We start from the raw sequence: 25,000 nt of genomic DNA on the forward strand, positions 1-25,000 counted from the left end.
CCAACCATTGTAAAAATTATTAACTCGCAATCAACCAGTGTGTTCACTCCCAGTCAATCTTACCTTTTTGTACTGTCACTATGTTGAAATGCCCTGCAGTATGACCTTCTCCCCACCTAGTTATTATATATCATATTTGTATCACTTATGTTACTTGTATATTATTTGTCAATCAAGTGACCCATTCCCCAATTATGTAACTGTATATTTTCAGCCTTCAGGCTGCCATGACCTTTCAATAAGCCGTTAATTATTATTTCTCTTTAGCCCCCCCCCCCCACACACACACTACTATTACTACTACTACTACTACTTTGATGTCAGTCGGAATCGAGTGACGATCATCCAGCTATGATATAATGATATGAGTTATTAAGGATGTCACCTAGGTTAGTGAGTTTTGAGGTGACTAAAGAGGCCGATACGGGACCAGCAGGGTCGATCACAGAAGTTGCACATGTGGGGGGTTACATCTAGTGCGGGAGGGGCGGCAGCAGCATCTTTCTGGCGTTGGAGCTTGTCTGTCTCGTTATGCAGTCGGGCTAACTCGAAAGTATTGACGCCTTCTTGTGTGGTGCTCCTCCAAGCGTTGTAGTGTGGAGTAATCGTCTCCCAGGTGACGGGGTCGATTGGGAACTTTTTCAGGTTTGTCTTAAGACTATCTTCAGTTGCTCGCCAACATTAGGTTTACTATTCGTTAGGTGACTGTAAAGTAGCTGCTTTGGCAGTCTACTGTCGACACACACACACACACACACACCTAATATTACATCAGTACACGACATAAGCAAGTGATTCAATCATCGGTATCGCTAAAAATGACACCGCTGGCAAGACCCGTACCTTTGTCACGCTATAATGGTGTCAGGACTTAAAGCTCACACCAGTGAGGCTGACAGAACTTATACTACCGACAAGAACCCAATGTTAAAATCAACTAATGTCAGGATTAAAGCTGACACTCTATAGACGCTGACAGGACCTTGACTGACAAGACCTGAACCAATGCCACGTTACAATGATGTCAGAAGTTAAAGCTGACACACCAGAGAGGCTGACAGAACCTGACAACCGAGAACCAGAACCTAATGCTAAGATCGACTCGCGTCTGAACTTAAAGGTGATGTTCCAGAACCTCACCAAACTTGTCCTCATGGTGACGAGGTGATGGTGGGCGTAAGGTGATGGTGAGGGAGGAAGCGTTGGTGAGGAAGGGAGTGTTGGTGAAAAAGGGAGTGTTGGTGAGAAAGGGAGTGTTGGTGAGAAAGGGAGTGTTGGTGAGAAATGGAGTGTTGGTGAGGAAGGAAGTGCTGGTGTGATGGTGAGGGAGAGAAAGACAATAGGAGGGTAAGGGCAATATAGGAACTATGGGGGGACAAGGAGACAAAGGAGGAAGAGATGAGAGATGAACAACGTCTATACTCGTCTGGTTGGTCACGATAATGATGCTGACAGAGAGATCCATCGACCTGCTAGATCACCAATAACAACCGCCTGTGTGTGTGTGTGTGTGTGTGTGTGTGTGTGTGTGTGTGTGTGTAAAGACTCAGTGAAAAGAAAGAAAGAGAGAGAGAAAGAGACGCACCACATCTTCACCTGGACCAAAGTAACATAATAGTTCTCTTAAGACGCCTCTGAGCTCTACCTGAGACAACACACACTTCCCCTGGGACCTCTCTCCCCTCCCCTCACACACTCTCCCTTCTCACACTCTCTTCCTACCTCTCACACACTCTATTCCTACCTCTCACACACTCTCTCTTCCTCTCTCACACTCTCCCTACCTCTCAATCTCCCTCACACACTCTCCCTCACACATTCTCCCTACCTGTCACTCTCCTTCACACTCTCCTTACCTCTCACTCTCCCTCACACATTCTCCCTACCTCTCACTCACCCTGGCACTCTCTCCCTACCTCTCCCTACACCACTCACTCCCTCTCCCTACACCACTCACTCCCTCTCCCTACACCACTTACTCCTCAGGTATTCTCAGTGACCCACAGGCCCGCATTAAGGACTTACGGGTCATCACCTGCAGGGCGCCAAGGATCAAGTAGGTTAGGTTAGGTTAGGTTAGGTACTTATGGCCGGGTCATCATTGTACTCGTTTACCTGTAGAGCTCCAAGGTGTTAAGTAGGACCTCGGGTTAAGTCAAGGATACACGCTCAGCCGCCTCTCTAGAACCAACTCCTCGACCTAATCTCAGTAGGTCGTTGAGGCAGCTGGTTGATTGTACCGTTGTCCTTCAGGTAGTTCCTCCTTTAGGTGGGTTCTCCTTCAGGTATTCCTCCTTCAGGTAGGTCCTCCTTCGGGTGGTTCCTCCTTCGGGTGGTTCCTCCTTCGGGTAGTTCCTCCTTCGGGTAGTTCCTCCTTCAGGTACTTCCTCCTTCAGGTGGGTTCTCCTTCAAGTGGGTCCTCCTTCAGGTGGGTTCTCCTTCAGGTGGGTCCTCCTTCAGCTAGTTCCTCCTTCAGCTAGTTCTTCCTTCAGGTAGTTCATCCTTCAGCTAGTTCCTCCTTCAGCTAGTTCCTCCTTCAGGTAGTTCCTCCTTCATATAGTTCCTCCTTCAATTAGTTCCTCCTTCAGATAGTTCCTCCTTCAGAGTTCCTCCTTCAGGTGGGTCCTCCTTCAGGTAGTTCCTCCTTTAGGTATTTCCTCCTTCAGGTGGGTCCTCCTTTAGGTAGTTCCTCCTTCAGGTGGGTCATCTGGTCTTGTGAAGCGAAACACGTCCGTAAAAATAAAAGGATTTATAAAGTCCTTGCATTAGGCCTTTTTCTTGACCAACCTTCATGACCTACTGTAGGGTGTAGTGAGAGAGAGAGAGAGAGAGAGAGAGAGAGAGAGAGAGAGAGAACCTTTACAGAGTTATGTAGTACAGGGTAGGGTAGGTTAGGGTGTAACATTGCCATGTTTTTAGAGTAAATTGTGTCATTTTCTACCACAATAAACAATAAACTTTACATCATAAATTATTTAAGTCTACCACAACCAAATCCTCCGTTTTCTTTTACGACTTCAGCTCTTCTGTTTGTCCATTAGCTGAGCGAAACAACATGGCGGCGACCACAGCTGCCGGGTCAACTGAACTCTTGTCCACAGAGACCACAACCTAACCTAATGTAACTTGACCTTATCTAACCTAATATAACCTAACCTTAACCATTTTAATTAAGAACCCTTAAGATTGGGGTTATTAACGACTAAAGCCGAGAAAGACTAGGAGTCGTTAAGATTAGAGCCCATTAAAACTAGGACTCGTTAAGAATAGAGCCCATTATAACTAGGACTCTTTAAGACTAGAGCCCATTATAACTAGGACTCGTTAAGAATAGAGCCCATTATAACTAGGAATCTTTAAGACTAGAGCCAATTATAACTAGGACTCGTTAAGACTAGAGCCCATTATAACTAGGACTCTTTAAGACTAGAGCCAATTATAACTAGGACTCGTTAAGAATAGAGCCCATTATAACTAGGACTCTTTAAGACAAGAGCCAATTATAACTAGGACTCGTTAAGACTAGAGCCCATTATAACTAGGACTCGTTAAGAGATCCATTAAGACTGGGGCCTATTAGGACTACGGTAGAAATGACAGGTCAGTTTACCAAGCCAAGTTTTATCTGGAAACTTTGTTGATATTACCATATGAATCTTTATCACACACACACACACACACATCCTTGACCACTGAAGGGTCAAGACGTACCTGGCGCTCCTCTGGGAGCAGCCAGGTCAACTGTTAAGTTGGCCCATACCAACCCCCTCCCCTGAACCCTCCTCCCCACAGGGATATTAACAAGTTCTCGCCAGAAGTTACAATTTCATTTAGGAAAGGAATGGAACCAGTGTTGAACAGAGGTGAACAGTGCTTAAGTCAGTGAGAACAACTCAACAGTAACAGTCGTACCCAAGTTAACCTTCACACAGTGAGGTCCCAGGTACCCAGTGATAACTGCCCGTGAGAACCAACAACAACCAGCAATGTGTTAATGCGTCTTTGATAGGAAGGCCTGGGACCACACCTCATTCATATAACACCATCTGTGAGGGAATTACTACACCACGTGAGGTCCCTCATAACACCATTAGTGAAGGAACTACTACACCACGTGAGGTCCCTCCTAACACCATCTGGGAGGGAGTTACTACACTACGTGTTTTCTATTCAACACCTACATTAATCTGTATGTTCCTTTACCTTTCTCTAATGAAGGCTTTTTTTAAACCACCAATGTATGTAATAAGTCATTTGTGTCCAATGTATATTTTCAGCCTTAAAGCTGCAGAACTTTTTCAATAAACCGTTAATTACTATTATTATTATTATTATTATTATTACACACACCACAGTCACCCAACACACGCACGATAACTGGACACCCAGTTTTTCATCCTAAAACCAGGGATTTGGTAATTTAAGTAGCGTTAGGTTAGGTTAGGTAAAATTAGGGTACAGCTCAAATTCCATTACTCACAGTACAGCCAAACATCACAAACAAGGTCATTATACACAGGTAACGACTCCTGGCTATTTTTGGCATGTCCAGGAGATTAGCCAGTCCGCTGATGATTGAGAAAAATATACAAGAATGAGGATTAACCCTTACATTCACGGCTTTAGAGATTAGCCATTCACTGATTCACCTGTTCCCTAATCCGAGAGAGTAAGTTGCATTTGCTTTCATGTTAGAGAAAGTGAGTAAGACATTCAGGTGAGTTGTGTCACCTGAGGGAGTAAGTGAATAAAACACCTGATTTACTTTACCTGAGAAAGTAAATGTACAAGTCACGTGATTTACTTTACCTCCGAGTCAGTACATAAGTAAGTCACCTGAACTACATTACCTGAGCTGTTATGAGGCCGTTCTGACGTAACTTGCTGGACAGCGGTGGTCGGGTGGTGGTGTTGGTGCGGCCCAGCTTGTGTAAGGCGGTGTCTTTGTGGTGATGGTGGTGGGCCGGACTCTAGAGGGAGGGGGGAGAGGAGAAAACCATAGCTACAGCAACCACTACATAATACAGTACGGGATATATATATATATAGCATGGATAAATATTATATAGCATGGGTTATGCATTTCGGGTATATAGTGTATAGCATGGGTTACATAGCCTTCGATACATATTAAAGTACAGGTTACATAGTTTAAGTACAAATCTATTTAGCATTACAGTATTCTTACACCAAGGGGTATTTACTGTGCCTGTAGTTAGAGCATCGCTACGAATTAATTACTGTATCTGTATAGCCAACCCAACCCTGGCAATACTTGGTAAAGGAAGGCTGCATGTAAAGGTGGTTGTTTTTGGCTGTATCATTCTCAGGATAAATATTAAACAAACCACAAGTAACTTTGTATAATAATAAGCTATTCATTGTTATTTAAGGTCATATTTAAGGTCGTATGTTTGTTTAAATAATGAATAAAATTTGATGTGAGAATCTTGTGACAGCTGTGGTTGTAGTTGAGTTGCCAAGTCATTAATATAATTTTCTTCAATATTTAAGCATATATAAGAAAATTTGGAAACGTCTCATGACCTTAAATAACAATGAATAGTTTATTTATTAGTTATCCTGACAGTGATACAGCCGAAAACAATCCACCAATCACAATCACCTTTACATACAGCCTTCCTTTACCAAGTATTGTCAGGTAAAATGGCGAGCATGAGACCCAGGGTGAGGTGAGTGTATCTTTGGCTGACAGAATAACATACCCCTTTATGAATGCCTTACCAGACTAATCCTTGCAAGCCCTGTCCATTATTGGGAGGATTCTGCTATTGGGAATATCCGATATTGAGAAGTCCGTTATTGAGAGGATTTACTCTATTGGGTGAGTCATTGTTATTAATGCTTAGTGGGTTAGTCTCTCTCTCTCTCTCTCTCTCTCTCTCTCTCTCTCTCTCTCTCTCATAATAACCTAAAACTCGCCAAACTTCACAAAAAATAATCCAAAAGTTCTCTATCTTCGCTAACATCAGCCTAAAACTCGCAAAACATCAACAGAAATAAAGTAAAAATCGTTTAACATCATTCAACAACTCGCTAGCCATCACCAAAACTCACCCAGGGAGTTGTTAAAAGGAAAGCCCAAATTCGCTAGATTCGACGACTTTTTCCGCTAAGTTGGCAACAATGTTTGTTTGGCTTCGTTCAGCTAAACTCACCCGAAAATATTTTTATCATCGGCCAATGGAATTTTGAAGTATTGTCAAGGTAAACACGCCCACGTATGTAAGCTGACGTTTTATACCGAATTTCTGATATATAGAGAAAGAAAAACCTTGAGTGACGTCATCAAAGAGGGGATGAGCGGCCAGGCTAAAGAGGATTGGTTGAAGATGAAGTCAGAGAAGAGAACTGAGGCTATGTGGAATGCAATTGGTTGAGTATGACGTCAATAAGGGTAACGCTGACACGGGATTGGTGGATTTGATTAGGCATCGTACTCAAGGGGTTATCGTAATCAGGAGCTTCAATTATCGTACTCTGGGATTTAATTATCAGAAACGACCGCAGAATGTTGTAACTGATATTATTAGTACTTAAATAAAATTACCATAATTATTACCGATATCAGTATTATTATTATTTCCTTTATAATTATTATTACATCATCTTCATAATCAGCAGCACCAGCATATAGACGGCACATACCTGGAGACTTTCACAAGTGTTCTCTACAAAGGCCAACGAGAATCTGCCTGCAGTAGGATGTCTCGCCGCTTTACACTGTACCGAGTGTTTCGGGAATAAGTTTCATAACCCGCGAGTTTAGTGGGTGAGGGAGGACTGCAACAAGTCTATGGACATAACACATACACCACCAGTGCTACACGCATTCACAACACCCCTGGAGTCTTCGTATGTGTACAACAATCACTCTTGCGACGAACTGAAAACCTTTACTCAGGAAGAGCCACACAACTTAAAATCAATATCAGATTACCTATGATTGTGAATAAATTGCACTATCAACACTGAATATGTCATTTATACTCCGTAGATTTTATCAGATTATAACCCCAGCCATCATGTGTTACAACTCTGAGACTATGGGGTATTGACACTATGGTCATGGAGTCATAGGAATACCCCGGATTATGAAACGAATTTCCGAGCTCAAGTTCTCCCGCCCTAACTCAGTCATATGTAGACGATATGTAGAGTTGTAATGAGAGAGAGAGAGAGAGAGAGAGAGAGAGAGAGAGAGATTTACTCTAGACCAGGGGTCACCAAACTTTTTTCACAGTGGGCCGGATAACTGAAAGAATAACGAGTGCGGGCCGCATAATCATTCTGTTCAATACTTGCAAGCCAGAACGAAAGCCATGGAAACCATGGTAACGTCAGAGCGTAGGCGGAGCTACCACGGCGGGCCTGATGAACTGACGTCGCGGGCCGGATCCGGCCCGCGGGCCGTAGTTTGGTGACCCCTGCTCTAGACCATCAACAGTTACCTCTCACACCCCCGGCCAGGTCTTTGTGGCCGGACGAGCTGATGGACGCTGAATAATAATGACCCGAGTTCCTGAAACCTACTGAAAAAAATGTCTTAGTCTCTGTACTTAAACCTTTGAATAAATGTACTCGCGTCGGTAATCAATTCCACTGAAAAAAGGCCACCATATCGGTACTCAAACACGCTGACAGAATGTCCTCGCCCCGGTACTCATACCCACTGAAAAAAGGTCCCGTATCGGGACAGAAAACCACTAGATTTTGAAAAAACTGAAAAAATACAACCACGTCCCCGTTACCCCCACGCCAATGGATCTGAACACAACTGAAAAAAATCTTAGTATGTCCGAATTCAGTGGATCTGGACCCAGTTGAACGAACCTGGTAGTGGGATTCGAGGCCTGTGGATCTGGATTCACTTGAAAAGAGAAAATATCAGCAACTGGAAGAAGAAAATATATATATACGGTATATATATATTTACTTTCAGATTATTGTTTACAGTTGACAATCCACTTACAGTGATACGTACATCTCATCAGGTATCATTAACAGTCATATGTGTATATACGGTACAGTGGGTGTTTACATGCGGTACACTGTGATACATACGGTACACTGTTGTATTAATATACGGTGCAATGAGTGTTTATATATGGTACACTGTGCGTTTATATACGGTATACTAAATGTTTATATACGATACACTGTTAGTTTATATAGGGTACACTGTTTATATACGGTACATTTGCTTTATATACGGTACACAGATGGGTTTATATACGGTATACTGTTAAATTATATACGGTACACTGAAACTAACTGGTGCTAAGTGAGGGAATCTAGTTAAGATACAGTCTCTGTGTAAATTTTGTCTCCTAACTGGTGCTAAGTGAAGATATCTAGTTAAGATACAGTCTCAGTGTTAATTTTGTCTCCTAACTGGTGCTAAGTGAAGGTATACATAAGAACATAAGAATGGAGGAAACTGCAGCGGGCCTATTGGCCCATACTGGGCAGTCCCGTTTACACCCAACCTCTATTGCTCATATAAGCATCCAACCTATGTTTGAAGCAATTCAGCGTATTCGACTTAATGATGATATTTGGTAACTTGTTCCATTCATCCACTACTCTGTTTCCAAACCAGTGTTTACCTATTTCACGCCTAAATCTAAATTTGTCTAATTTAAAACCATTGTTACGAGTTCACTCCTGGTTGGATAGTTTGAGTGCCTTTGTAATGTCCCCTTTGTTTAGCCCTGACTTCCACTTATACACCTCTATCAGGTCGCCCCTCGCTCTACGTCTCTCGTCTCTAGTTAAGGTAGAGTCTCAGTGTAAAAGTAACTGTATCAGAACGTTCTCATTACATTTCAATCAACCAATTAAGTCCAGCCATTACACCACCGTACGAAACATAATGAATAAAGGCTTAAAGGTTCCGCTATAATGGCTTAAAGGTTCCGCTATAAAGGCTTAAAGGTTCCGCTATAAAGGCTTAAAGGTTCCGCTATAAAGGCTTAAAGGTGTCGCTATAAAGGCTTAAAGGTTCCGCTATAAAGGCTTAAAGGTTCCGCTATAAAGGCTTAAAGGTGTCGCTATAATGGCTTAAAGGTTCCGCTATAAAGGCTTTAAGGTAAATGTGCTTATAAAGGCCAGCGTCTGTTACAAAGGCCTAAAGGTTCCGCTTATAATGGCTAAAGGTGTCGCCATAAATACTAGTTGTTCCGCCATAATGGCTTTAAAGGTTCCGCCATATTGAAGGTGTCGCCATTAGCGTGTCACATAATGGCTTGAAGGTTCCAAGTAAAGGCTTTACAAAGTCGCCATAAAGGCCGAAGGTTCCGCCATAAAGGCTTAAAGGTTCCAACATAGCGGCTTAAGGCGTCACACAATACGTAAAGGTGTCGTTAAGAAGGCTTAAAGGTTCCATTATAAAGGTCAAGGTGTCGCCATAAAGGCTTAAAGGTGTCGCCATAACGGCTTTAAAGGTTCCGCCGCAGAAGGTTTAAAGGTTCCAAATACAAAGGCTTGCGGTTCCGCCATAAAGGCTTAAAGGTTCCATAATGGGCTTAAAGGTGTCACAAAGGCTTAAGAAGGTTCCACTATAATGGCTGAAGGTGTTGCCATAAAGGCTTAAAGGTTCCGCTATAGGGCTTTAAGGTGTCGCTATAAAGGCTAAAGGTGTCATACTATTTAAAGGTCCTACTAGTTACTTGAAGGTTCCAAGAGAAGGTTTAAAGGTTCCAACATAGTTACTAAAGGTCCATTACAGGGCCAGAAGGTTCCGCTATAAAGGCTAGTGTCGCCATAATGTATTTAAAGGTTCATTATGGTTACTAAAGGTTCCGGCATAATGGCTTAAAGGTGTCTTTATAAAGGCTTAAAGGTTCCGCTATAAAGGCTTAAAGGTTCCGCTATAAAGGCTTAAAGGTTCCGCTATAATGGCTTAAAGGTGTCGCTATAAATATTGTTGATCCATTGTGGTGTTTTTTTAGAAAGTTTGTTTATTATTAACTTTAGTGTGATAATAGTTGTTGTGTTGTGTTGTGTTGTGTTGTGTTGTGTTGATGGTGTGAGTGTTGTGTTGTGTTGATGGTGTGAGTGTTGTGTTGTGTTGGGTTGATGGTGTGAGTGTTGTGTTGTGTTGATGGTGTAGTGTTGTGTTGTGTTGTGTTGATGGTGTGAGTGTTGTGTTGTGTTGATGGTGTGAGTGTTGTGTTGTGTTGTGTTGATGGTGTGAGTGTTGTGTTTGTGTATTTGTGTTGATGGTGTGAGTGTTGTGTTGTGTTGATGGTGCTGAGTGTTGTGTGTTGTGTTGATGAATTGTGAGTGTTGTGTTGTGTTGATGGTGTGGTGTTGTGTTGTGTTGATGGTGTGAGTGTTGTTGTGTTGTGTTGTTGATGGTGTGAGTGTTGTGTTGTGTTGATGGTGTGGAGTGTTGTGTTGTGTGTTGGGTTGATGGTGGTGTTGTGTTGTGTTGATGGTGTGAGTGTTGTGTTGTGTTGTGTTGATGGTGTGAGTGTTGTGTTGTGTTGTGTTGATGGTGTGGTGTTGTGTTGTGTTGATGGTTAGTAGTGTTGTGTTGTGTTGTGTTGATGGTGTGAGTGTTGTGTTGTGTTGATGGTGTAGGTGTTGTGTTGTGTTGTGTTGTGTTGATGGTGTGAGTGTTGTGTGTTGTGTTGATGAATTGTAGTGTTGTGTTGTGTTGGGTTGATGGTGTGAGTGTTGTGTTGTGTTGATGGTGTGAGTGTTGTGTTGTGTTGTGTTGATGGTGTGAGTGTTGTGTTGTGTTGTGTTGATGGTGTGGAGTGTTGTGTTGTGTTGATGGTGTGAGTGTTGTGTTGTGTTGGGTTGATGGTGTGAGTGTTGTGTTGTGTTGATGGTGTGAGTGTTGTGTTGTGTTATGTGTTGATGGTGTGAGTGTTGTGTTGTGTTGTGTTGTGTTGATGGTGTGAGTGTTTGTGTTGTGTTGTGTTGTGTTGTGTTGAAGTGGTGTGGAGTGTTGTGTTGTGTTGTGTTGTGTTGATGGTGTGAGTGTTGTGTTGTGTTGTGTTGATGGTGTGAGTGTTGTGTTGTGTTGTGTTGATGGTGTGAGTGTTTTATACTGGTTTAATGGTGCTAAGTCAGTTAATGTTTGTTTCTCAGTTAGTTAATGTTTATCAGTTGTTCAATTAATCAGTCAGTCAGTTAATGTTTGTAAATCAGCCAGTCAGGAAAAATGTCAGTCAGTCAAGTCAGTAAAGGCATTCATTAAGGCGACTACACGAAGCACTTTAAATAAATCCCTTTAACCCTTTCAAAATTACCCCCACCCCCTCAGCGCCCACTCCCCCCTCTCCCCCTCATCGCCCCCTCTCCATCTCCCTCTCCCCCACCCCCCTCACTGTATCCTAACCAAGATACAGTAAACCTATTTTTGTTTCGCATCATGGTAGTGAGAAGTAAATTATGTAATATGAGATAAAACAGCCATTAACCTAACCTGACCTGACCTGACCTGACCTGACCTACCCTAACCATAATCTGAACTGACCTAACCTAACCAAAACCTAATCTACCCTAACCATAATCTGACCTGACATGACCTAACCTAACCAAACCATAACCTACCCTAACCATAACCTGACCTGACCTAACCATAACCTACCCTAACCATAACCTGACCTGACCTAACCAAACCATAACCTACCCTAACCATAACCTGACCTGACCTGACCTAACCTACCCTACCCTACCCTAACCTAACCATAATATTGTATCCAGAATCGAACTCAACATATATTAAATTAAAGGAAAGTTTTGTACTCTTTAAGTGTTTATCATTTACTGTAACATTTCGGTCTTAACATAAAATTCTGGTTCTGTATCGATGAATTTCAGTAAGAGTTTCCGATGTTGAGTAGAATTCATAATCATTCAAAACAGAATTTTGTACTCAGATACGGAATTTTGTACTCAGCAACGGATTTTAGTAATCACACGGAATTTAGTACTCAGGCACGAAATTTAGTACTCAGACACGGAATTTTGTACTTAGACACGGAATTTTGTACTCAGACACAGAATTTTGTACTCAGGCATGGAATTTTGTACTCAGACACGGAATTTTGTACTTAGACACGGAATTTTGTACTTAGACACAGAATTTTGTACTCAGGCGCGGAATTTTGTACTCAGACACGTTATTCTGTACTCAGGCACGGAATTTAGCACTCAGGCGCGGAATTTTGTACTCAGACACGTTATTCTGTACTCAGGCACGGAATTTAGCACTCAGGCACGGAATTTTGTACTCTTAATCCAGACGTGAAACCTTAACAACACAATACATAAGATTCTCCACCAGCCACTTCTTCACCTTGAGCTGAATATTGGAAGTCGAGGAGGAGGAGGAGGAAGAAGAGGAGGAGGAGGAGGAGGAGGAGGAAGAAGAAGAGGAGGAAGAGGAGGAGGAGGATGAGGAGGAGTAAATGGAGGAGGAAAGGAGGAGGTAGGAGACTAGGGGAGGAGGCGAAATAGGTAGAGGAGGAGGAGGAGGAAGAAGAGGAGGAGGAGGAGGAGGAGGAGGAAGAAGAAGAGGAGGAAGAGGAGGAGGTGAAATAAAGGAGAAGGATTAGTTGGAAGGAGAGGAGGAAGAGGAGTGTTACTGACGCCCACACAACTTCAGGATTGATATCTTCTCGGCCACAACTCCTTCAGCTTACTGCGGGTATTTACGTAATTTGCGAGCCTTCGTCAGGTGACTCTGTGTGTGTGTGTGTGCTACTTCTACTACTAATACTACTTTGCTGTCATTAGGGCTCGAGTATGACGATCATCCAGCTATGAAACAATGATATGAGTTATTAATGGGTACATGCGGGCCCACCCTCACCACACTGTGTGCTTTACCACCAGCCTCGCTCAGCCACCAAAGACGCTCTTATCAATCACTCCATTACCACCTCAGATTTTAACGAAATTTACACCACTGATATCGAGGACCAGCGGCTACTATAACAAGCTGTGAACTTCCCTACACACGGTCAAAACACCCTTGACCTTATCTTAACTGGCTCAGGGGACCAATGCCTCCCGTCGGGTGTAGCACACACCTCAGTGTTCTGGTCTCTAGATCCCACTACCAGCCAAGGGCACAGACCCTACATCAAGACCTACAAGCCGATTACTGACTCTGCAGTGCGTCTCTTTGGGCAGTGGATAGTTTACCATCCATGGACTGAAGTACTGTACTAAGTGTGGATGACGTGGACACCAAATGAACAAATTACATCAACACCATCACGGAAGCTCACCACCACTTCTTCCCCGAGAAGTCCGTCAGATCACACCCAGCTGACGTGCACTGGATCACACCTCGGATCAAAAGACTTATGCAACAGAGAGACAGCGTCTTTTATCTCAATGACAACAACTGCTACAGGGCCCTCCGCAACTAAAACATCCGCGAAATACACACTGCAGAGAAGCCTCACTACCCAACCAAGTTGCAACACCTGAAGCAGACCAACATCAATCAGTGATGACGCAGCTGAGCAATCAAACAACCATTTTGCCACTGTATGCCAAACGCTCCCCCGGCTTGACATAACCAGTCTCCCTGCTTACCTACCAGCCCAGTTTCCCACTGACTTAATGGAAAAATTTTAAGTAGCAAAACGTCTGAAAAAATTAAGTTAAAGCGCTCCACCACCCCCATCGACCTTACAATGAAACTTTTCAAGGCGTTCTCCCCGGAACTAGCTAAACCCCTCTGTTCCATCATCAATGCTTCCCTCAGCCAAGCAAGATGCCCAGCTGACTGGAAGGACTCATATGTGTCACCAGTGCTCGAGTCAACCAGCCCACAATCCTTAACTGAGTTACGCCCCATTATCATCACCCCAATACCCAGCTTAATCTGCGAAAGTTTCGTATTTGACTGGGCTGATGCTGATATCACAGACGCCATAGATCCTCAACAATTTGGCAATATGAAAATTTCCTCCACCAATCACTGTCTTGTTAGATTTCTCGACTACTTATACCACCACCTGGAAGAACGAAAGACGTCTGTGCTTCATTGACTATACCAAGGCAGTCGACGACCACAATTTAATCCTCAACAAAGTTATCAACCTTGGGTCACCGAAGTCTTATACCATGGCTTACAGACTGCCTTAATGACCCGTGGTGTCCTCCAAGACACCAAGATGGGACCGTTCTACTTCCTCATGCTTATCAATGATGCCCTAAGAGAAACTCCCGCTCATGCTTATCAATGATGCCCTAAGAGAAACTCTCACTCGTTGGAAATATGTCGACGACTCCATCATAATATCAGTGTGATCAACTCAACTCCCGACTACACCGCCCTCCAGAATATATTGAACAGTCTCCAAAATAAGGCCACCAACAACTTTGTCACCATCAACCATACCAAGATCATGGTTATGACTCATCAGCCTCTTATTGACCTTGTCCCATCTCCCTCCATTACTTTAGGCCCCAAAACACCCCAAGTTGTTGATTCCACTAAACTCCTCGGCGTCACTATAGATAACAAAATAAAATGGAAAACACACGTCAGTACAATTGTCAAATCCTCCAGTTTTCGTCTCCACCTCCTCTGTCGTCTCAAGTCCCTCGGAGTTCCTGCACCCGAGCTCCTCAGTGTTTACTTAACATTCATACTTCCCCAAGCTCACCTATGCCTCCCCTGCCTGGTCTTCCTCCCTAAATGCCACACAATGGATACACCTAGAAAAAGTGCAGAAGAGGGCATGCAAGATTATTCTCTCCCCTTCCTACTCCACATATCAAGAAGCGCACAATACATTGACCCTCTCGGATCTCTCAAATCATCACAATGATTCTTCTGCATATTTGGGGAGAAGCTTCTGCACCATCCTCGACACCGGCTCCTACTACCACCCGAGATCCCTCGTCCTCGAATTGCTGTTCGACACCACAACCGCATCCAGTCCATACGAGCACGAACTGGTCGCTATAAGAACAGCCCAGTCCCAACCATTGTAAGAATTATCAACAACTCGTAAGTGTGTTCACTCCAAGTCAATCTTACGTTTTTGTACTGTCACTATGTTGAAATGCCCTGTAGTATGACCTTCTCCCCACCTAGTTATTATATATCATATTTGTATCACTTATGTTACTTGTATATTATTTGTCAACCAAGTGATCCATTCCCCAATTATTTAACCATCTGTAGGGTCGTGTACCATCTGTAGGGTTCTGAACCATCTGTAGGGTCGTGTACCATCTGTAGGGTCCTGAACCATCTGTAGGGTCGTGTACCATCTGTAGGGTCCTGAACCACCTGTGGGGTCCTGTACCATCTGTAGGGTCCTGAACCATCTGTGGGGTCCTGTACCATCTGTAGGGTCATGAACCATCTGTGGGGTGGTGTACCATCTGTGGGGTGGTGTACTATGTGTAGGGTCGTGAACCATCTGTAGGGTCGAACCATCTGTAGGGTCGTGTACCATCTGTAGGGTCCTGAACCATCTGTGGTGTACTACGTGGTCGTGACCATCTGTGAACATCTGTATCGTGAACCATCTGTGGGGTGGTGTACTATGTGGGGTCGTGAACCATCTGTAGGGTCGTGACCATGGGTCATGAACCATCTGTGGGGTGGTGTACTACGTGTAGGTCACCATCTGTAGGGTCAAACCATCTGTAGGGTCGAACCATCTGTGGGGTGAACTATGTGTAGGGTCGTGAACCATCTGTAGGGTCGAACCATCTGTAGGTCATGAACCATCTGTGGGGTGGTGTACTACGTGTAGGGTCGTGAACCATCTGTAGGGTCATGAACCATCTGTAACCATCTGTAGGTCATGAACCATCTGTAGGGTGTGTCTGTAGGGTCGTGAACCATCTGTAGGGTCGTGAACCATCTGTAGGGTCGTGAACCATCTGTGGGTGGTGTACTATGTGGGGTCGTGAACCATCTGTAGGGTCGTGAACCATCTGTAGGGTCTGAACCATCTCAGTAACCATCTGTGGGGTCTACGTGTAACCATCTGTAGGGTCGTGAACCATCTGTGGGTCATGTAACCATCTGTAGGGTCGTGAACCATCTGTAGGGTCGTGAACCATCTGTGGGGTGGTGTACTATGTGTAGGGTATAGACCATCTGTGGGGTGGTGTACTACGTGTAGGGTCATGAACCATCTGTAGGGTCGTGAACCATCTGTAGGGTCGTGAACCATCTGTAGGTCGTGAACCATCTGTACTATGTGGGGTCACCATCTGTGGGGTCGTACCATCTGTAGGGGTCGTGAACCATCTGTAGGCGTGTAGGGTCAGAACCATCTGTAGGGTCGTGAACCATCTGTGGGGTGAACCATCTGTGGGTGGTGTACTATGTGTAGGGTCGTGAACCATCTGTAGGGTCGTGAACCATCTGTGGGAACCATCTGTGGGTCTACGTGTAGGGTCGTGAACCATCTGTAGGGTCGTGAACCATCTGTAGGGTCATCTGTACCATCTGTGGGGTGGTGTACTACGTGTAGGGTCGTAGAACCATCTGTAGGGTCTGTAGAACCATCTGCCATCCATGTGTGGTGTACTATGTGTAGGGTCGTGAACCATCTGTGTAGGGTCGAACCATCTGTAGGGTCATGAACCATCTGTGGGGTGGTGTACTACGTGTAGGGTCGTGAACCATCTGTAGGGTCGTGAACCATCTGTAGGGTCATGAACCATCATCATGAACCATCTGTAGGGTCGTGAACCATCTGTAGGGTCCATCTGTGATGTCTGTAGGGTCGTGAACCATCTGTAGGGTCATGAACCATCTGTGGGTGGTGTACGTAGGGTCGTGAACCATCTGTAGGGGTGGGTCATGAACCATCTGTGGGGTGGTGTACTACGTGTAGGGGTCGTGAACCATCTGTAGGGTCATGAACCATCTGTAGGGTCATGAACCATCTGTAGGGATAACCATCTGTAGGGTCGTGAACCATCTGTAGGGTCGTGAACCATCTGTAGGGTCGTAGAACCATCTGTAGGGTCATGAACCATCTGTGGGGTGGTGTACTACGTGTAGGGTCGTGAACCATCTGTAGGGTCGTGAACCATCTGTAGGGTCATGAACCATCTGTAGGGTCGTGAACCATCTGTAGGGTCGTGAACCATCTGTGGGGTGGTGTACTATGTGTAGGGTCGTGAACCATCTGTAGGGTGAACCATCTGTAGGGTCATGAACCATCTGTGGAACCGTGTGTAGTGGGGTCGTGAACCATCTGTAGGGTCGTGAACCATCTGGCTCACCATCTGGCTCATGTCGGACACCACCTCACTACAGCTCAAATCATTCATTACTGAGCCAGCTGGTGTAGTGTAGTGGGAGGGAGGAGGGAGCGGGATGGGAGGAAGGGGTGGTAGGGAGGAAGAAATGAGGAGGAAAGTGGGGAGGAGAGAAAGAGAGGAGAAGGCACATGGAGACGGAGGATGGGAATGAGGGAAGGAATGAGGGAGGGAAGGAGGTAGAAAGAGAGGGATAGGGGGTAAAGGGTGGGGGAGGAGGGAGTGGTGGAGGGAGGGACGGAGGGTGAGTGAGGAAACGGAAATGAAAGGTGGGGAAAGGAAGGAAGAGAATGAGAGGGAAGAGGAAAAGTGGAATGGGAGGGAAGGAGGACGTAACATGGTCCTGGGGTAACATGGTCCTGGGGTTACATGGTCCTGGGGTAACAGGGTCCTGGGGTTACATGGTCCTGGGGTAACATGGTCCTGGGGTTACATGATCCTGGGGGTAACATGGTCCTGGGGTGGTCCTGGGGTTACATGGTCCTGGGGTAACAGGGTCCTGGGGTTACATGGTCCTGGGGTACATGGTCCTGGGGTTACATGGTCCTGGGGGTTACATGGTCCTGGGGGTCCTGGGGTTGGTCCTGGGGTTACATGGTCCTGGGGTAACATGGTCCTGGGGTTACATGGTCCTGGGGGCATGGTCCTGGGGTTACATGGTCCTGGGGTTACATGGTCCTGGGGTTACATGGTCCTGGGGTAACATGGTCCTGGGGTTACATGGTCCTGGGGGTAACATGGTCCTGGGGTTACATGGTCCTGGGGTAACATGGTCCTGGGGTTGCATGGTCCTGGGGTGGGTATGGTCACATGGTCCTGGGGGTGATGGTCCTGGGGTAAGATGGTCCTGGGGTAAGATGGTCCTGGGGTGATGGCCCTGAGTAACATGGTCCTGGGTTTACATGGTCCTGGGGTTACCATGGTCCTGTGGTTACATGGTCCTGGGGGTAACATGGTCCTGGGGTTACATGGTCCTGGGGTAACATGGTCCTAGGCACATGGTCCTGGGGGTAACATGGTCCTGGGGTTACATGGTCCTGGGGTAACATGGTCCTGGGGTATGGTCCTGGGGTAACATGGTCCTGGGGTTACATGGTCCTGGGGTTACAAGGTCCTGGGGGTAACATGGTCCTGGGGTTATATGGTCCTGGGGTAACATGGTCCTGGGGTTACATGGTCCTGAGGTAACATGGTCCTGGGGTTATATGGTCCTGGGGTAACATGGTCCTGGGGTTATGGTCCTGGGGTTACATGGTCCTGGGGTTATATGGTCCTGGGGTAACATGGGGGGTTACATGGTCCTGGGGGTAACATGGTCCTGGGGTTAACATGGTCCTGGGGTTACATGGTCCTGGGGGTAACATGGTCCTGGGGTTACATGGTCCTGGGGGTAACATGGTCCTGGGGTTACATGGTCCTGGGGGTAACATGGTCCTGGGGTTACTTGGTCCTGGGGTTAGTATGAACCTAGGGCTACCGTGGCCGTGGTAGAGCTAAGATCATGGTAACAAGGTGTCAGGGTTACCGAGGGCCATATAATATTATGGTCTCTGTACCAACGAGCTATCATGTTCTTCCGAGTAATATGGCCCAAGCTTACTATGGTCCTCGGCAGTATGACCCTTAGTTAGCATGGTCCTGGGCAATCATAATTTTAGAGAACCATGATCCCTGAAGTACCATGGTTTTAGTATTAACATGATGCTAGGGAACCATTGGTTAGGGTGGTATCATGGTCCCAGGGATAGGGCGGTCCTGGATTACCATGGTCCACCATAAGTGGGGACCATGAGAGCTAGCTATAATGGGTCACTCACCCGCCTATGCCTGGGTAGTCCCCATGGGTAAGTGTGGTAGAAGGGGACCACTATGACCCTGGCACCCTCCATATGGGGCACAGTCAGCCAGGGGCCCCCCTAGCTGACCATAGCGCGACAAGTCGAGGGGAGCTGCTCCCCCCAGGGCCTGGGCGATGGTGATGGTGGTATTAGTGGTCCCGACATCACTAACGAGGCAACACCGGCCATTAGGGGTCGCCAGTACCACAGCTCGAAACCCTCTCACTTATGTTCAACAGTCAAGACAGTCCTCCTCCTTAGACAGCAGCACTCACCGTCACTCCACTGGTCGTAAGAACTCACCACACACTCTTACCACACCACTTATACCACACCAGGTGATCATAATGACTTCCTGTCCTACACCGAGTGATTAGTTATGTCAGATCTGAGACAACAACAACAACAGGTGTGTTTGTTTTTGCTGAGGACGACGTCTAGGCGGGAGTGCTGGGAGGAGTGAGCGAGGGAGTGAGAGGAACGTTTAGCGGGATACGGGGAAGCACATGCAGGTGGCGGCGTCCACAGGTGAGTGTGCGCACGTGTGAGAGTCGTCCGGGGTACTGGCGGTCAGGTGCTACAGGTGCCGCCGCCTCACTACCGTTGCCATAGGAACGACTCAAAGTTGCCATCAACCACCACACATGGCCACAACACGACGCCTACACAACCCAATCAAACTCCCTAGGTATATATCACACGATTGGAGATATTTGATTCACCTGGGATGTGAATCTGTGAACCAAGAGGGTTAATGAGGTAAGCGGCAGCCTGACACAGCCTCCCAGAACCTCACACAAAACCCCACACCATTCAATCATTGATTAGACTTGGCCATGACGTCACAGCCACAAACCTCAGCTTCAGCCAATCAGGTTTCGACTCTCGTGTCCAAATGATTGGAAAATTGACGGCAGGAATGTAACTGGGTAAGGGGGGTCCTGGGCCGGTGGGGGGGTCTTAGATGTGTAACTTAAGAGAAAGGGGCAAGGAAAAAGGTGTAACTGGGTAAGGGGGGTCCTGGGCCGGTGGGGGGGGGTCTTAGAAAAGGGGGTATGTAGGGACGTAGGGAAGGGGTGAGGGACTGGAGAAGATATTGGCTGGCGCAGGAGGCGAGGGGCTGACTGGAGACATTAGAGAGAGAGAAGCGGTTATTGCCTGGCAGAGATGACGGGCCAGTCAGGAGGGAGAGATTAGATAAAGAAGACAGCAACAAATTTTTAAAGATTAGGTGTTGTGACAAACGACGAAACTGACAGGATTGGAGATTCAGTCGATTGGAAGCTACGAAAAGATTCACAAACGGACTTTTCCGGAAGTCTGAGGGGAAATATTTGGGAAATATTCGTGTTGACAGTTCCAGATCTCTGCACGTTTTTCTCTTGGGTTAAAATGTCTTTCTTTTTTTACCTACACGAGATGGGAACAACAATTTCTATGTTGGGCGAAATGAGTGTGTGTGTGTGTGTGTGTGTGTGTGTGTGTGTGTGTGTGTGTGTGTGTGTGTGTGTGTGTGTGTGTGTGTGTGTGTGTGTGTTCTAAAAATATTTTTTTCCAATATAAATTTTCGAAGTCTTCTGGAAAGGTGTCGTTGAAAGAGTCGATTATTATTATTATTATTATTATTATTATTATTATTATTATTTCGCTCAGTATAACAATAGATATGGTCTCCTCATTTGCATAATTTAAGAAATATCATCTGTTTAATAATTTGGCATCAACAGAGACAACATAAATGCCAACACACTGCTAGCCATGACCTTAGCTATCCAAACCTAACCTATCCAAACCCTACCCTAACTTAACCTATCCAAACCCTACCCTAATCTAACCTATCCAAACCCTACCCTAATCTAATCTATCCAAACCCTAACCTAACCCGATCTAACCAAATCCTAGCCTAACCTGATCTAACCTAACCCTAACCTAACCTAACCTATCCAAACCCTAACCTAACCTAACCTAATGAAATCAACCCACATCAATATTTCTGTAGCGTCATTCAGTCATAATCTTATACCCCAAAGGAAGAGAAGTCACCCCTCTCCCCCCCCCTACCCACACCTCTCACATCACCTACACCTCTCACTTCACCAACACCTCTCACATCACCTACACCTCTCACATCACCAACACCTCTCACATCACATACACCTCTCACATCACCAACACCTCTCACATCACCTCTCACTTCACCAACACCTCTCACTTCACCAACACCTCTCACATCACCTACACCTCTCACATCACCCACACCTCTCACATCACCCACACCTCTCACATCACCTACACTATAGTTGACGAGTGAGCCAACCTGGTGTGGGAGGGAGCCAGGTAGGGAAAGGGAGGTGACCAGGTCTTTTCTTCATTGTTTCCCCTTTATTCCCGGCGACACTGTGGACGGGAAGCACAGTGGCTGCTCTTACGTTCACACTCTCACCTGATCATATTTCGTCTTTTACCTCTAAAACAGTTCATTTATATTTTTCTTTATATTTCTTACTAGTTTATATAAATTATCTACCTTTTGTGTATAATATGTACTCGTACCGGACAGTCATATTTTTGTTAAGTATTATACAATTTTCTCGCCTCTTTTTTACATTGTCAGCAAAGATTATGGTGGTCCAGTTCATAAAGTAAACAAAACTTGGAAAATAGACGTTTGCACTTATATATTATCTATCCTAAGCATCAAGCATAGATAATATAGTAAGTAATTATAATGGCAGGATATAATTTCTTTATACAGATGCCTAAATGTTTACTTTCATCATTCCTACTCGTCTTGGTACTCTGCCTTAACACAGAATCTAAAAGCTAAGCGGCAAATTATTCAAAACCTTCTGGACACGTTGGTCACGAAGTTCTTCAATCACTGGAACTGTTAAGTGTGTCGGATAGAGTGAAGCAACTGAGGCTGAATCACGCTTATATGATTTTTAATGGACTGTGACCAGAGTATCTAACAACAAACTTTGTACCGCCAGGGCACTAGAGGGAGTGAACATAATTTTATGGTACCTTGTGTCCGCGGTCAAGCGAAAAACACTTTCTTCTTTACAATTATAACGGACTGAAACAAATTACCAGCCAACAATTCACAGCTAAACTAAAAAAATAATAACGGATGAAGCTACAGCAAGAGAAGAGAGCGAGTTTCTGTACTGTTAACCACATAACGTTGTTTTGTTGAAGTGATCCACCAGCCTCGGATAGTCTAAGCGTAACGTAATGCTTGTTATATTAAAAAATAATAACTTTCACTATTACTCCTCTTGACATTCTATTACTGATTAATAACCAAGCCTAAGTAAAGGACTCTACTGGAAATATGCACTGTCTAGGTACACCGTACACCTGCGTTCTCTATACACATGCTGAACTGTATAACTGTATTGCCTAAAACTCTAAATATATTATAATGTACAGTATACAGACAATACATCACGTGAGGAATGTTTAAGCGAGTTATGGCAGAAGCCGCACCAGAGGACAACAGAAAATGAGTCATGATGAAGAGAAAACGATCCGTCTTCCTGGGTAACTACACCAACCTTAACCATATTACTGTTACCATACTACTGTACTCACTCGCTTTATACTGTATATTACACATATATCTAATAGTATAATTTAGGGCCATTTACTTCATCAAGTTACACAAACTAAACTTCTCACCAGACGTCACCATCACCTCATAAGACAGGACAGGTTCAGGACTAATACGGTGACGTGACTTACCTTGCGAGATTCTTTGGTCCGGCGGCGTTCATCTCGGTCCAGACTGCAGTAATTGTGGGTGTAGAGAGCGTGTGTGGGCGGGGGCAGGCCAGAGATGGGCGGGGGTGCCCGGTCAGGGAGGGAGAGTTCCGGGAGAGCCAGTTCTGGGGTGACAAAGCGAGGGTAGCCTGAGTCACGCGGGGAGAACACGGGGGAGTATACACTCGACCCACCGCTCTTCTCAGGTGAGGGTATGATGGCGTCCACAAACACGCTGGGGCCGCCCGTGTGGTGGTGAAGGCCGTGGTGCTGTAGGGGAGTGGGGTGGTGCCCATTCATCACACTAGAAGGTGGGGAGAGAGAGGGCGTGTCCCATTCTGGGGTCGGTGGCAGGGGACGCTGAGGAGCTTCGTTTGAAAGTTCGCGAAAAACGAGTCGAGGACCATGACCCACGTACTCGTCGAGCACGACCCCGGCGGGCGCCACACCTGCGCTCCGTACCGGGGAGAGGTAGTCTTCTAACAGGTAAAAGGTGCGAGGCCGTCTGGATCTCGCTCGTCCTCGTCGCCATAGGTCACTCTCCCCCGCCTCTCGCCCTAAGCTGCCGAACATGTGAGGCCCCGACACTGTAGAGCTGCTGAGGGCCTTCTTGTGGTTATTCCTACAGGCAGTGTTGATGCTGTTGGTGGAGGCGACCCTGTGAGTCATCATAGTCTCTGGCTGCACCATCAGCTCCGACTCCTCCCTCTCCATGACCCGGTCAGCGCGGCCCAGGCTGGCCCCATGTAGCCACCGACGTCCTCTGGCCAACAAGGTGTTAGTGTTGTTCTCTTTACTGGAGTGACGAGAACGACGAGGAAGTGTCTCACTGTGAGCAGCGCGACGTGTGGTGGGAGGCAGGATGGACAATGGCGCCGGGGACGACACCACGTCACACTGTACCGGATTACCTGGAGCTCTGTGTGAGGTCAAGAGGTCAGGCTGAGACGCTCCAAGATCACCCTTACGACGTCCTCGATTTACGTCGAGTCCATCATCACGGCTGCGAGCCCGACGGAGTGAACAATCTGTCCCTCGCCACCTGTCGGGCCTTAGCCGCCACAAGAGTGAGTTACGCTTGACTATCCCACGTCTTGTCGTCTCTCCAGCAGCGCTCCCAGTTTGTTGTGGTTGTTGAGAATGAGTTATGGAGGGCGCTGGCAGGTCCTGGATGGAGGAAGTGGTGGAGGAGAGCGGGGTGGAAGTCCTCATGTCCTCAGGACTCCAGGGATCCTCCAGGTGGTAGGTACAGGAGCGATGGTCACCGCCGCCTCGTTTACGGTCAGTCTTGTCCTCGCGGGTCAGGGTGCCGGGGTAGAACTGTGCGGGACTCGGGTCTACCCACCGCCCCCACGTGCCGTTAAGACGACTCCAGGTACCGTAGGTGAGGGTGGGTCGTGGGTCCGTCAGAGTAGTATCTCGAGACGACGTCCTTCTGAGAGAGTAATACTCCAGAAAGCCGTAATCTCCTCCTTCAGCTTCCACCACATCCTCCACGCTACGTACACGCCATTCCCGACCGCCCGTGCGCGTCAGGGTGGAGAAGGGGTTCTTTAGTCCCCGGCGGAGCGTCACGTCCCCATTAGGCAGCGTGGTGAGGCCCTTAGAGAGGCCCAGCTTAGGGGGGTGAGGCACATCATGGGAGGACAGAATGTCAACTGTGCTCTTGTTGTGCTTGTGGGAGGTGCCGTGACTGCCTGAGAGCCACGTCTTGAGCGTCATGCTGAGGAAGGCCCGCCGTCACCCTCTACTCCGCCCTGCTGAGGAGGACCCACGTCACCCACTACTCCGCCCTGCCCAGGGGGAGGAAACAAAACAACAAACTAAAGCAACAAAAATAATAAGAAGCAGAATAACAGCTATACAGAGAGCATGATGGACACCAACCAGAGGAGGGGGAGGGAGGAAGGGAAGGAGTAAAGGAGACAAAGAGATAAATAGGGAGGCAAAGAAGAAGGAGGGAGGGAGGGAGGGAAAAGAGAGAAGGAAGGAAAGGAGGAGGGGTGGGAAGGAGTGCTGAACGGGGGAGGGAGGAAAGGAGGTATAGGGATAGGAAGGAAGTAAAGGGGAGGGAGGGAGGGAAGGAAGAGAGTGGTTGGTGA

The 25,000-nt window shown here is 46.3% G+C and overlaps 1 protein-coding gene across 2 annotated transcripts in view; it reads right to left on the reverse strand.

Annotated features, from left to right (window-relative positions):
* Positions 1-24,721, reverse strand: part of LOC121860571 — a 46,840-nt gene extending 22,119 nt beyond the window's left edge. The window contains exons 1-2 of one of the 2 annotated variants that reach the window (XM_042357740.1): positions 22,881-24,721; positions 4,851-4,970 (exon numbers count right to left, since the gene is read on the reverse strand). In XM_042357740.1, the coding sequence (XP_042213674.1) occupies positions 4,851-4,970; positions 22,881-24,620 (1,860 nt within the window). In that variant the 5' untranslated portion in view covers positions 24,621-24,721. The remainder of the gene's footprint in view (positions 1-4,850; positions 4,971-22,880) is intronic. The other variant, XM_042357739.1, reaches the window with a different exon arrangement.
* Between the last annotated feature and the right edge of the window lie 279 nt (positions 24,722-25,000).

The sequence above is a fragment of the Homarus americanus genome, unplaced genomic scaffold (genome assembly GCF_018991925.1).
Source record: "Homarus americanus isolate GMGI-L3 unplaced genomic scaffold, GMGI_Hamer_2.0 scaffold11150, whole genome shotgun sequence".
NCBI classification, from domain to species: domain Eukaryota; kingdom Metazoa; phylum Arthropoda; class Malacostraca; order Decapoda; family Nephropidae; genus Homarus; species Homarus americanus.